Below are 14,147 nucleotides of genomic sequence, written 5' to 3' on the forward strand. Positions count from 1 at the left end.
GAAGGCCTACCTTCACTAGGAAAGTGGCACTTCAGTTACTTTCCCCTTGCCTCAATTCAAAGTTATTTTGAGATGCCAAATTGTGCGTAAATACGCATTTTGGAGAGCTTGGTTTCATACCGGCTAGCAATTATGTTTTTTATGGACCGATGCTAAACTGACAGCTATATGTGGTTAGGCCTACTTAATTTAACACGTTTCACAAGTTGGCTTCGAAACTAAAAGTCCTAGAAGGGACTCCTTATATACTCCTCCTTTCTCGTGTGTCGTTGCGGTTTGCTTGCGTTGGTGGGAGTCCCCCTTGCGCGGGTCCCTATTGCAGTGCGGATCCAGTAGTTGGAGTTCTAAACCTAGCCCAAGAGAGGGAGCGCAAGGAGTGAGCGCATCTGAGTGAGCAAACAGAACTAGAAACAATAGGTGCATTTTTACTCTATCGAACGTCGCTTTTGAAAGACTGTCACTTTTACTGCCCTGGAGCCATCTTTCCAGCCTTGTAGTATAACGCCCTCGATCCCCGCTTGAAAACTCACACACGGTCGTGTCAGCTGGCATGAGCTAACCCACCAGACATGGAAACCAAACCTTTCTTGTCATTGGGTAAGTTTTTCATCTAGTTTTTTATTTTGTATTATTGCAATACGGGTATTTGATATTACAATGTTACAACGTTTAGACTCACGCAGTGCTGACGAGCGATGGTGTTGTTTATGCACTACATTTTTAAGCGTCAGAAATGAGTAGGCTAGCCTAATTGCGTTCATGTAAAATTAGAATAATGTTTACATTACGTTATGGGCAATATATGGAAAGACACATAGATTTCTTGTTTGTAAATTATCAAAACATTTTCTCATCGTAGCCTATGTTTCACTGAAAAGAGAGAGAAACTTGAGTCGCGTCAGGCTTGTCAAATATAGGCTGCTACTCTGCCGTGTACCACACTGCTATATCAGAGCTGATGACATTCGATTGATTAGGGTGGCATCTCATTCAGAAAAATCATAGCCAACTATCTCTTTCAGTAGATTTTATATCTGAGTATTCTGCAAACTATTGGCGATTTGCATTTTTTCGGCACTTCCAGCTAATTTAATTTAATCCAAGGCTACAATGCAAAAGTGTATGGTAGGCTATTTGAAAATCTAAATGTACCCGGCAGGGAAACAAACCTGGCTAAATTACATTGCATATACACTTGGGAACATAGTTTATTATATACGTAAAAACCTCCATAGCCTACCTTTGGTAGCGAAGTGTTGTTTATGGTAGGCTACCAGTATACAGTTTTTACAGTAAGTACATTAGCCTACGCGCAATAGAGTCGATACAATAGGCTACAGTAGCATGCCACTGAAAGTGTTCATATTGGACTGCACACTCCCTGAGTAAATACCACCCAGAGAATACAAATGTAGGCAATAGGCCGAAGTTTACTAGAGGTATTTATTAGAAGAGGCAAGCATGCTATACAATGTAGCCTTGCACAAATGAATTAATGCCATGTATTCGTCGCAGACCCAATTAATTGGCACGGCTTGTAGTTTTTGTTTCCACCCAATGTTTTGAAGTCATGTATGAGTTGGGGTTCGAACGAAAAGAGTGTGAGGGTCCAACTCGAACATGAGAGACAACTCAGAAAGTTGGTAACGTTACTGGGCGGGGGGTTAATTTGGGTTTCAGACTCAGGTTGTTGTGGAAATAAAAAGCCGTTTTGCACAATTTGATTTATTTTATTCGATAAAATGTTGACCATTTTGAAGCAATTAGGTAATGATTATAAACGTAGATGTGTGGAAATGTACACTATATTGAAATGTATATAATATGGTTTTTATTCTATTGAGAATGTTGAGTGTTATCGGCCTTATGGCTACAAAATGGGAAGAGCATGGGTGTGAAATGCAATCTTTGGTCATAAGTTGTTAAGTTGTTTTTCACATAACCCGTTTTCTATTGCAGTTCAGAATTATGTTAGTTAATTGTATTTTTCATTACAGCACTCAATTATGATGATGAAAATGATGATTACATTATTATCATCTGTAGTAGTAATTAGCAATATATAGTCTAGGCCTGGTATCTTTTTGTCCTAAACTATATGAGAAAACAACTTATAATATTTCAACTTCTTATAATGTGGATCTATACGTCTTTTAAGTCCCTTACACTTACACATATTTTAAGTCCCTTACACTTACACATATTTTAAGTCCCTTACACTTACACATATTTTAAGTCCCTTACACTTACACACACACACTTACAGTGTAAATAATTAAAACCCAGCTACTGTATGTCTGGTGAACTGTATAGAGCACACCGTGTCCCATGTAGCAGAGACATAGCCGAGAGCTGTAGGCAGCCGTGTTATTGTTTCTGCAGGTCTTTTAGGGGCGCCTCATGTTACACCTTGACACATCGTCAGCCCGCCACCGCCAATATGCACAAATGAGAGGCACAGGGACTTCTGGGATATCTCTATCTGATTACACAACTGATCACTGGCACTGTGACCACACAGGCCTTCATATGACTTATCAGATATATATCTCACATCTCACCATGCCAACTTTCACATAGTCATGACAGGTTGCAATTACAGGCCTACTGTAGTTTCCGTGTCCCCATATTAAAATCAATTACCGTTAGATTTTTCCAAAAATATTTACAGGCCCAGCATAGCATGGAACCTGTGTGTGTGTTGTAATAAAAGTGTAATAGCACTGTAATAGTTCAAGTGTTTTATTAATCAGCATCTCTCTATGCTTCTTTAGTACAGCCAAGGTTGTAATCATTCCACACTTTTTCAACATGCTGTATCAGCAGGCCTTTTTTCATCAGTTCTTGATTTGTCCACCTTTAACTCGGGATTTAAATATAAACTTTTCCCATCAAACTCCTTCTGAAGCTCTGATTGTTAATTGCGCATTTCAAGGACACCACTAACTCTGATAAGCCCTTGAATGTATTGATTAGCTGCTCGTTCTATGTAATTATCTAGAGTTGTGCTGCATTAGGAATTCAAACATTCCACTGTTTGAAATGACAGCTAGAGCATTTTACAGTTATGGATTGATTGTTGGCTGTGACGATGACATCCTGCTTTTGGCACGGTATGTTCTCTATGCTGCTAGCTAGCCGCTGGAGCCTGTTTTACCTTTTTTTGTCTTCTCTCACTTAAAGCTGTGAAGAATGGAGCGGTGACATTGAAAACAGACAATGTCTTCATTTTGTCAAAGGAATTTGAGTGTGGCTATCACAATGAGCCAAGAAACCATGTATTGAAATGTAGAGTGTCCTTTGCCAGCTAAGGATAGATTTTGGGAGAATGGGGTGTATTTAGCTTTGTGTATTATAAAACTGAGAAAGTGATATGGCCTTAAATAGCCTGGCTGTCTTCTCCATAGGGGCAGAGAGCAGATCCTGTAATACCTGATATGTACTATATTATCTATGACTAGAGGTAACTGAGGATAACTGTCCTCATATATCCTAATGTATACTATATAACATTAGGGTTGTGACACTGTTTCAATGGCGTGTGGACACAGTTGAGGTCAGGAGATTGTCTGTAGCGTTATATGGGTTTGTTGTGTTGTTGATTTAATGCAGCTAACTGAATGTAAATAAGAAGTATTGCTTAAAGCAAGACAATGATGGTGATTGTGTGATGGTGAGAAAAATATAGATTAACTCTTAGGCATGGTTCCCAAACTGGCAGCCGCGGGTGATGTTATTTGGCCCCCCAAGTTTTTTATTATTATTGTTGGACATAAAATACTGTAAAAATAACAGCAAATCAGTTCCAAGTGATTTTAATTTTAAGTATTCCCACGCATAATACAAAATGTAAGCAAGGTTTGAAATTATTATGTTTTAGTCAAATATCATATCTGTTTGGGCTTCTTGCAGTAAATTTGCAGTCTACAAATTATTTGTAATTATATTCCGGCCCCCTGACCATCCGCTCAAGAAAAAATTGTCCCGCGGCTGAATGTAGTTGATGATCCGTGCTCTAAGGGATCGGGTAACTATTCCTTTTTCTATTTGATTGGACAGAGACCTTTTGGTGGATGCCAGCATGGCATTGGCCTTGGTGTTACACTCAACCCTGACTTTATTCACTTTAAATCAAAAGAATCCTAGTAGTATGCAACAATGTCTTGTATGGTCATTATTGAAGCGCTGGTTTTATAAGTGTGTCCCGCCACCTGTTACTGAAGTTGTTTATGTTATTCCTAGTACCGCTAGAAGTCAAGGATATTAACTTTATTGTTGTTGTGTATGTTTGAGGGGGTAGCCTATTTCAGGAACAGAAGGTAACCCCCCCCAAACCCCCACCCCTCGTCTTTCCACCAGTGAAGTTCATGGTCATTGATGAGAAAGTGAGATTCATGGTTGAGGGGTGGAGGCAGAGGGTGGGAGACAGGGTGGAGGGGGAAGGCTGCATTCCTCTCCTGGCAGTAATTCAGGAACAAAGGTAATACCAGGAGTGGGTGTGTGTCTGCTGTGAGGGGGAGGAGGGAGGTGGCTTGGCCAAAAGCGCCTTGGCCAAGTTTGGCTTTTACAACTGTCCAGTTTTGTGTTCCTGATGTGATGCTTTTGCTATCCTTTTGAGAGGGGGCTGCAGCTGTCATTTTTATTGGAGGAGGTTTATAGCAGAAGTTAATTGCTTAAAGTGACAGCTCTCTCTCTTTCTCCCCGACACTCTCTCCCACACACACCCCCAAGCCTCACTACTCCTTCAAATCAAAGGAAATGTGCCTCCCCCTCCCGCTACCTCCCTCCCTGCCGGCATCAGAACCAAATGTACAAGAGAGAGAAAAACTAGAAACATAATTATGAACGCAGCTGCAAATGAACTTTTTTTTTTCTTTTTTACTGAAAGTGAAGTGCCTTGAAGTCTAGACTGCCACTTTTCATATAATATCTGTGCTGCTGTGCATTAAGCATTAATGTCCTGCTCTGCTCACAGTTTTAAAAGACCTCTCTGACTCTGGGAGAGAGAAGCTGTGTACATCCATGTTGATGATCATATGCTGTATCACACCAGTCCCAGCCAGTTTCTACTTTCATAACAATACTCATCACAAACTGCTGCTGGTGGGGCTTTAGACAGAGATGGCAATCACTCAAACACTCATTAATTATTTGTGTTTTGAGCCGTGTAGGTAGCAGGAGAGCTTTATCGATAAGGGCTGCACTGAACTTTGAACCTCAAAGCTCGACCTCTGCCTCCTGCTTGTTTTATCATTTGAGGAATTTTGCTTCGGGCATTCAAGATTTCTTACCATTCAGCTTTCACCATTCTAAGAATGCTTTGTTCCTGCTGCACTGCTGAACGTTTGTTTTGCATTGACCGTTTTCAAAATGTGTTTTGCTCTACATTAGCTGCCAATCTATTCCTTTATATTATTCCTATTCTTGCACTTCAGGACCCGTTCTGGTTGTTTTGCAGGCTGAGTGAGTGTGAGAATGTGTCTGTTTGGTTCTGTGGGACTGAGAGTATTCAGGATGCGTACAGCCGCTCTTTTGAAGCGGAAACAGTCTCTGTGGGGATTTGAACAGATCACACTCATAATTCACACAGAGAGGAAGGTCGCTATGCCCTCCTAGCCAGAGATCCCACTGCTCTATACTGCACTGAAGAGAGCGAGAGAGAGAGAGAGAAAGAGAGAGAGAGTCAGACCACAGTCCACTAAAGCAGGGTTTCCCAAACTCGGGCCTGCCCCCCCGTTGTACGTTTTGGTTTTTGCCCTAGCACTACACAGCTGATTCAAATAATCAAAGCTTGATGATAAGTTGGTTATTTGAATCAGCTGTGTAGTGCTAGGGCAAAAACCAAAACGTGCACCAAGGGGGGGAAATTGGAAAGCTGCCGTGGTCGTCCCCCTCTTCAAAGGGGGTGACGTGACACTCTAGATCCAAACTGTTACAGACCTATATCCATTCTGCCCTGCCTTTCGAAAGTATTTGAAAGCCAAGTTAACAAACAGATCACCGACCATTTCGAATTCCACCGTACCTTCTCCGCTATGCAATCTGGTTTCCGAGCTGGTCATGGGTGCACCTCAGCCACACTCAAGGTCCTAAACGATATAATAACTGCGATCGATAAAAGACAGTACTGTGCAGTCAAATTCATCGACCAGGCCAAGGCTTTTGACTCTGTCAATCACCGCATTCTTATTGGCAGACTAAATAGCCTTGGTTTCTCAAATGACTGCCTCGCCTGGTTCACCAACTACTTCTCAGTTAGAGTTCAATGTGTCAAATCAGAGGGCCTGTAGTCTGGACCTCTGGCAGACTCTATGGGGGTGCCACAGGGTTCAATTCTCGGGCCGACTCTATTCTCTGTGTATATCAATGATGTCGCTCTTGCTGCTGGTGACTCTCAGATCCACCTCTACGCAGACGACACCATTTTGTATACATCTGGCCCTTCATTGGAGACTGTGTTAACAAACCTCCAAACGAGCTTCAATGCCATACAACACTCCTTCCATGGCCTCCAACTGCTCTTAAACGCTTGTAAAACTAAATGCATGCTCTTCAATCGAACGCTGCTTGCACCCGCCCGCCCGACTAGAATCACTACTCTCGGCGGGTCTGACTTAGAATATGTGGACAACTACAAATACCTGGTTAAATAAAGGTTAAATAAAATTTAAAAAAAGGACTGAGTTTGGGAAACCCTGCACTAGAGCAGGGCTCCCCCAACTGGCGGCCCGTGGGCTGAAGTTTGGCCTGCGGGTGGTTTTATTTGGTCCCCCAATTTTTCAGAGAAACATTTTTTTTAATAATATTTTTTTAAATAACATATAATAATAATTGTTGTACATAAAAGACTGTAAAAACACCAGGAAATCAGCTCCAATTTAGTTTAATTTTGGAAGTCTGTTCCCACGCATAATAGAGAGATAAGTGATCGTATACAAATATAAGCAAGGTTTGGCATGATTATGTTTTAGTCAAATATTATACCTGTTTGGGCTTCTTGTGGTCAATATGCAGTCTACAAATTATTTGTAATTATGTTCCGGCCCCCCGACCATCCGCTCAAGAAAAAATCGGCCCGCGGCTGAATCTAGTTGATGATCCCTTTACTTGTGTCACGAGTTACAAAGCCAGAACCCAGAAGCAGACCAGGACAAGGTAAGTTGAAACGAAGGTGAGTGTTTATTACAAATTCAAGAGTGATGCTGAATAATCCAGGGAACAGAGCGGGCGGCGTTGATTAGTTGTTGGGGGTGCAGTGGTTGATCCCATCATGGGTCGGCAGCCGCCGACCACCAGGCAGAGGTTGGATGAAGGTTCCGGACGGGTGATGTTCATGGCTAACGATCCGGCAGGGAATGGATGTTAGGCCAGAGCCTAAGAAGGGTGATGATCAGGACCAGGTGTGCAGATTGCTGATGGGATGCAGGTGCGGAAATCAAGAGAGCTCCCCGGAGCGTTCCCGAACCCTCGGGAAACTGGAGATCACGAACAGAAAAACTAGTCCACAGACAGGACCCGACTCAGACTGCCGGGATCGTTACAGTACCCCCCCTCCGACGAACGCCACCGGGCGGACTCCCCGGAGCGCCAGGATGGAGGCGGTAGAAGTCACGGATGAGGTCAGCATCTAGGATCTGTCGCCGCGGAATCCAACTCCTCTCTTCAGGACCATACCCCTCCCAGTCCACGAGATACTGGAAACCCCGGCCCCGCCGTCTGGAATCCATGATGCGTCGCACCGTGTAGGCAGGACCACCTCCGATCATCCGAGGAGGAGGAGGAGGAGGCGGAGGAGGCAACAGAGGACTGAGGAAAACAGGCTTGAGGCAGGAGACATGAAAGGTGGGATGGACTCTGAGCGTCCTCGGTAGTTTGAGTCGAACTGCCACTGGATTGATCACCTTCTCCACCACAAACGGACCAATGAACTTCGGTAACAACTTCCTAGACTCAGTCCGTAACGGAAGATCCCGTGTGGCCAACCAGACCCTATCTCCGATGGTATAGGTGGGAGCGGGGATCCGGCGACGATTCGCCTGGAGCTGATACCGGTCCGAAACTCTAAGGAGTGCCTTTCTGGCCCGATGCCAGGTCCGGTGGCAACGACGAATATGGGCCTGAACAGAAGGCACTGAGAGCTCCTTCTCCTGAGAAGGGAACAGGGGAGGTTGGTAGCCATACAGGCACTGGAAGGGAGACATCCCAGTGGCAGATGTAGGGAGAGTATTGTGGGCATACTCAACCCAAGGCAACTGAGAGACCCAGGAGGTGGGGTTGGAAGAGACCAGGCAGCGTAGCGTGGATTCCATCTTCTGGTTGGCTCTCTCCGCCTGACCATTGGATTGGGGGTGAAAACCAGATGTGAGACTGACTGTAGCTCCAATGGCCAAACAGAAGGACTTCCAGACAGCAGAGGTAAACTGAGGGCCACGGTCGGAAACGATATCACTGGGCAAACCGTGGACCCTGAAAACCTCCCTAACCAGGATCTCGGACGTCTCCGAGGCAGAGGGAAGCTTGGCAATTGGCACAAAGTGGGCGAACTTGCTGAATCTGTCCACGATAGTCAGAACGACCGTGTTCCCCTCAGAAGCGGGCAACCCAGTGACGAAGTCCAGGGCCAGATGCGACCATGGTCGCCGGGGAATAGGAAGGGGGGTGAAGTAGTCCAGAGCTGGGCCGATTGGTACTCTTATTCTGCGCACACACTGGACAGGCAGCAACAAAACCCGGAGTATCCTCGGCCATGGCAGGCCACCAAAAACGTCTGCGAAGAAACGCCATTGTCCGAGCCACGCCAGGGTGACAAGCCATCTTGCTGGCGTGGGACCATTTGAGGACAGCAGGACGAACCGACTCAGGCACAAACAACCGACCGGGTGGACCGTTACGGGACCGGGCTGAGTCCGAAGGGCCGCCAGCACCTCCTCCTCAATCTTCCACATAACTGCTCCCACGACGCAGTTCCGGGGGAGAATTGTCTCGGTCTTGGACCCACTCTCCTCCGTCTTGGAGAACATCCGGGACAAGGCGTCCCGCCTTGCCGTTCTTAGATCCAGGTCGGAACGTCAGGGAAAACTTGAATCGTCCGAAAAACAACGCCCACCTGGCCTGACGGGAGTTGAGACGTTTAGCCGATTGCACGTAAGCAAGATTCTTGTGGTCAGTCCAGACAATAAACGGTTGCTCCGCCCCCTCCAACCAGTGGCGCCACTCCTCCAAGGCAAGTTTCACCGCGAGAAGCTCCCGGTTACCCACATCGTAATTCCTCTCCGCAGGCGAAAGGCGACGAGAGTAGTAGGCGCAGGGATGGAGTTTACTGTCCGTGGAGCATCGCTGCGACAGGATGGCGCCAACTCCCACATCAGACGCGGCCCACTTCAACGACGAACTGACGGGCCGTGTCCGGTTGAGAGAGAATCGGTGCGTTGGTGAATCGCCTCTTCAAATCCAGAAACGCTCGATCCGCCTCCGGATTCCACTTGAAGGTCCTGATACTGGAAGTCAAGGCAGTTAACGGAGCGGCCACACGGCTGTAATCCCGGATGAATCTGCGGTAGAAATTCGCAAACCCCAAAAATCTCTGGAGCTGCAATCTCGTACCGGGCTGGGCCCATTCCAGAACCGCTCTAACCTTCTCCTGGTCCATCCTAATCTCTCCCCTGGAGATGATGTACCCGAGAAAGGATGTCGTGTGGGCGTGAAACTCGCACTTCTCGGCCTTCACGAACAGGCGATTCTCCAACAGTCGCTGCAGAACCTGCCGGACATGCTGGACGTGGTCGGAAGGTTCCTTCGAGAAGATCAGAATGTCATCCAGGTAAACAAACACAAAGAGACCGATCATATCTCTCAGGACGTCGTTCACCATACTCTGGAATACCGCTGGAGCATTGGTCAGTCCAAACGGCATCACCTGATACTCAAGTGACCCATCGGTGTATTGAAACCCGTCAACCACTCGTCCCCCTCTCTGATCCGGACCATGTGATACGCATTGCGTAGGTCTAGCTTGGTGAACACCGTAGCACCCTGTAAGGAGTCGAAGGCAGAACTCATCAAGGGCAGTGGATACTTGTTCTTGACCGTGATGTCATTCAACCCCCGATAGTCAATACACGGTCGAAGAGAGCCATCCTTCTTACCCACAAAGAAGAATCCTGCCCCCAGGGGTGATGACGAGGGACGAACGAGACCAGCAGCTAGGGACTCCTTGATGTAGGTCTCCAAAGCCTCACGTTCAGGTCGGGAGATACTGTATAACCTTCCCTTGGGGTAGACAGCTCCAGGGAACAGGTTGATGGCACAATCATATGGTCGGTGGGGAGGGAGCGACAGAGCCTTCTGCTTACTGAAAACTTCCCCCAAATCGTGATATGTCTCGGGAACCAGGGACAAATCTGGGGGTTTAGCCTCGATCACCTGACTGGGAACCGAATGGGGACAGGCAGTCTTGAGACAGTTAGCATGACAATCAAGGCTCCAACTCGTTACCTTGCCCGTCACCCAATCGAACGTGGGATTGTGTTCCTTCAGCCAGGGGTATCCAAGGACCAGAGGAACATGGGAAGACGGCAGAATGAAGAATGAAATCATCTCAGAATGATTCCCCGACAACAGCATCTTAACCGGTTCAGTCCTCATCGTGATACGTGCCAGACTACTGCCGTCCAGAGTGGTAGCTTCAATGGCTTCCGGCAATTGCTCCTTGGAAAGCCCCAGCTGTTCCACCAACTCGGCATCTAGAAAGCTTCCATCGGCACCTGAATCGATAAAAGCGTTAATCGCTAAGCTCTGATTCCTGTTCATAAGGGTAGCCGGGAAACGGGGTCTGACAGAGGTATTGAGAGGTCGAAACTGGCTCGCTAAAAGTCCTCCCAACTTTAGCGAGCCGCGCAGTTTGACGACCGCCGGGAACCAGTGGCGAGGTAATGTCCCGAACCACCACAGTAGAGGCAACCGTTAGTCCTACGTCTGTGTTGGCGCTCCTCCGTGGTTAACCCGTGCCGCCCCACTTGCATGGGTTCAGAATCGGGAGACAGAACCTCTCCACTAATCCTGTGTGGTGGCCGATGATCGACGTATTCTGATCCAATCCCCGACCCGACTGGAACCTGAGAAGCTGATCGGTTGGACGGAACCCATTGCTTCTCCCTCCTTCGCTCTCGGACTCGATTATCCACCCGAATAGACAAGGCTACCAAGCTGTCCAGGTCACTAGGCTCCGGATAGGAGATCAACTCATCCTTGAGCTGCTCCGCCAGACCCTGGTAAAAGGCCGCTTGCAGAGACTCCTCATTCCACCCACTCTCCACAGCCAACGTCTTGAACTCGATCACGAAGTCGGCCACGCTGCGAGTTCCTTGGCGAAGCGAAAACAGGCGCCTAGCTGCGTCCCTCCCTCGGACGGAATGGTCGAAGAGCTTCCTCATCTCGGCCGTGAACCCCTGGTATGAAGCCATGCAGGGATCCTGTCGTTCCCAAACGGCTGAAGCCCACTCCAGCGCTCGACCACGCAGCAACTCAATCACAAAGGCTATCCTAGCCTTGTCTGTGGCATAAGAGTAGGGCTGTAGATCGAACACTAATCCACACTGCATAAGGAAGGAACGGCATCTTCCCAGCTCCCCTCATATTTATCCGGCGTCGGAACCTTGGGCTCACGGAAGGACACAGCTCCAGAAGCGGCAGGCGAGATGGGTGAAACCGGTAGTGGATCCTCCACCGGAAACTTGCGTTGGTTCTGGACCTCCGTCAGACCGGTAGAAAGGTTCCGAACTGACAACGCGATCTCCTGTAGTACCGTGCTATGATGGCCCAACATCTTCTCCTGCTGGGTAATGGCATGGCGAACAGAGTCCAGGTCCGCTGGGTTCATTACTGGCCGGATCGTTCTGTCACGAGTTACAAAGCCAGAACCCAGAAGCAGACCAGGACAAGGTAAGTTGAAACGAAGGTGAGTGTTTATTACAAATTCAAGAGTGATGCTGAATAATCCAGGGAACAGAGCGGGCGGCGTTGATTAGTTGTTGGGGGTGCAGTGGTTGATCCCATCATGGGTCGGCAGCCGCCGACCACCAGGCAGAGGTTGGATGAAGGTTCCGGACGGGTGATGTTCATGGCTAACGATCCGGCAGGGAATGGATGTTAGGCCAGAGCCTAAGAAGGGTGATGATCAGGACCAGGTGTGCAGATTGCTGATGGGATGCAGGTGCGGAAATCAAGAGAGCTCCCCGGAGCGTTCCCGAACCCTCGGGAAACTGGAGATCACGAACAGAAAAACTAGTCCACAGACAGGACCCGACTCAGACTGCCGGGATCGTTACAACTTGAGTATTATTGTTAAACCTCCATCAAGGACTCAAAATAAAATAGTAATCGTCCCTGACCAACTTTATTGAACTGAAAATCTCTTGAAATGTGCCATGAGTTGAATTGTACCCTGTAAAAAACCTTGCAACACCTTCTTTCACAGTGCTCTAATACAGGTAAATTGCTTATAAGTTCAGTCAGTAATTATGTTGTGATTATGTCATGAGAGCTGGTATAACCATATATATTCACAATAACATTGCTGTTGAATTCAGATTTTTGATGTGTCAAAAAATGTAAGTACACCGATGAACACTGATCAAAAACATAACTTATGATTTCTCCATGAAACCATTTAATTATAAGCAGTTTTAAAACAACGATTTGTCTATGTTATTTCAGCAATGGTAATACAGCCCTGTTATAGCGTGGTTAAAATAAGAATACATGTTTTTGAGTGTTTATCTACAGTGTTTATCTGACAAATACCGGTTGAGCTATTATGAGTCAATTTAAAAATGATCAAAAGCTGTGATGAAGCATTTGAATTCTTTGCTCTCATCAGAGAATGAAAGTCACTTGGCCTTTAGTGACTCGCATGCTCACGCACACGCACACGCACACGCACGCGCACACACACACACACACACACACACACACACACACACACACAAAACCCACAGAAAGATGGATTTATCATCACAGTTTTATGGGGTTTTCTATCAGGTGTTTCTAAGACATAGACATGTTGGGACCTTCCCCACCTCCAGCCAGCAGCATGCTACTACATCTGTCACCTTAACAGAGATGATCAGTGTGCTGCAGGCCAGAAGGCCACAGTAGAAGCACAGCACGTCTGTTAGCCACACTGCACAGGTTAGGGGAAGGTGCCATGATGCTCAGCCTCAGACAGGAAGCAGAGAAGTGGAAGGAATTGGTACAATGTTGTGGGTGGAGGGGTGGAGCGGTGGAGGGGCACAGTGCATGGGCAGACCCAAAGGTTCCTTAACCGCTGTTTTTGCCAAGCAGACACCAAACACACACACACACACACACACACACACACACACACACACACACACACACACACACACACACACACACACACACACACACACACACACACACACACACACACACACACACACACATACACTAGAGTTTATATTAAAGCCCTGGACTTACATAGCACATCATTTGCTATTGATCTGGTGTTGTGTATCTGATGTTTACTCACAGCTGATAGATAACATCAAAAGGGAGCAGTGCAAGGCAATATTTTCCCTTGTTCTGGGTTCTGCTTTTGATTGCATGGCTGCTTTCTTTAGATGTTTTATAGCTGTTATGGACTGTGTATGTGCAGTCTGTGTACCTACTACCATGTACGCAGTAGGAATATCTGCTCCAGTTTGACAGAGTAATGTTGTGTGCTTTGGCATTAAGCAGGGATCTGTGGAGCTGTCTTGAGTATTTGATACATGAATCTATAGGGATATATCTGGATAAAATGTGGAAGGAAGGAGGGAAGGAGGGAGAGAAAGGGCGAATGAGTTGAGAGGTGAAAAGAGAGAGTGAACAGAGTGGAGTGAGTGAATGAACAGTGAAGAGAGAGAAAGGGAGGGAGAGGGTAAAAAAGGAATGAAAACAGTGTTTAGAAGTTAGTGGAGAGTGCATAGCGGTATGTCTACTAATACTCAGGCTTACACTGGTGTGCTTAAACCAACCAGTCAAATTAAGGGCCATTATTGTAATTAGGATCCATTACATAAACCACTCAACAGTCCTAGCAATAGAGATAAGATGGAGGATGTGGAAGGACTTAAAGGTCCAATGTA

General features: G+C 46.6%; 1 protein-coding gene across 5 annotated transcripts in view; it reads left to right on the top strand.

The window, feature by feature from the left end:
* Nucleotides 1-341: 341 nt before the first annotated feature.
* LOC121541725 (retinoic acid receptor RXR-alpha-A) overlaps nt 342-14,147 on the top strand; it is a 152,664-nt gene continuing 138,858 nt past the window's right edge. For all 5 annotated transcript variants that reach the window (XM_041850981.2, XM_041850983.2, XM_041850982.2 and 2 more), the window contains exon 1: nt 342-597. In XM_041850981.2, coding sequence (XP_041706915.1) covers nt 570-597 — 28 coding nt within the window. In that variant the 5' untranslated portion in view covers nt 342-569. The remainder of the gene's footprint in view (nt 598-14,147) is intronic.

Source organism: Coregonus clupeaformis, chromosome 27 (assembly GCF_020615455.1).
Source record: "Coregonus clupeaformis isolate EN_2021a chromosome 27, ASM2061545v1, whole genome shotgun sequence".
Classification (NCBI taxonomy): Eukaryota; Metazoa; Chordata; class Actinopteri; order Salmoniformes; family Salmonidae; genus Coregonus; species Coregonus clupeaformis.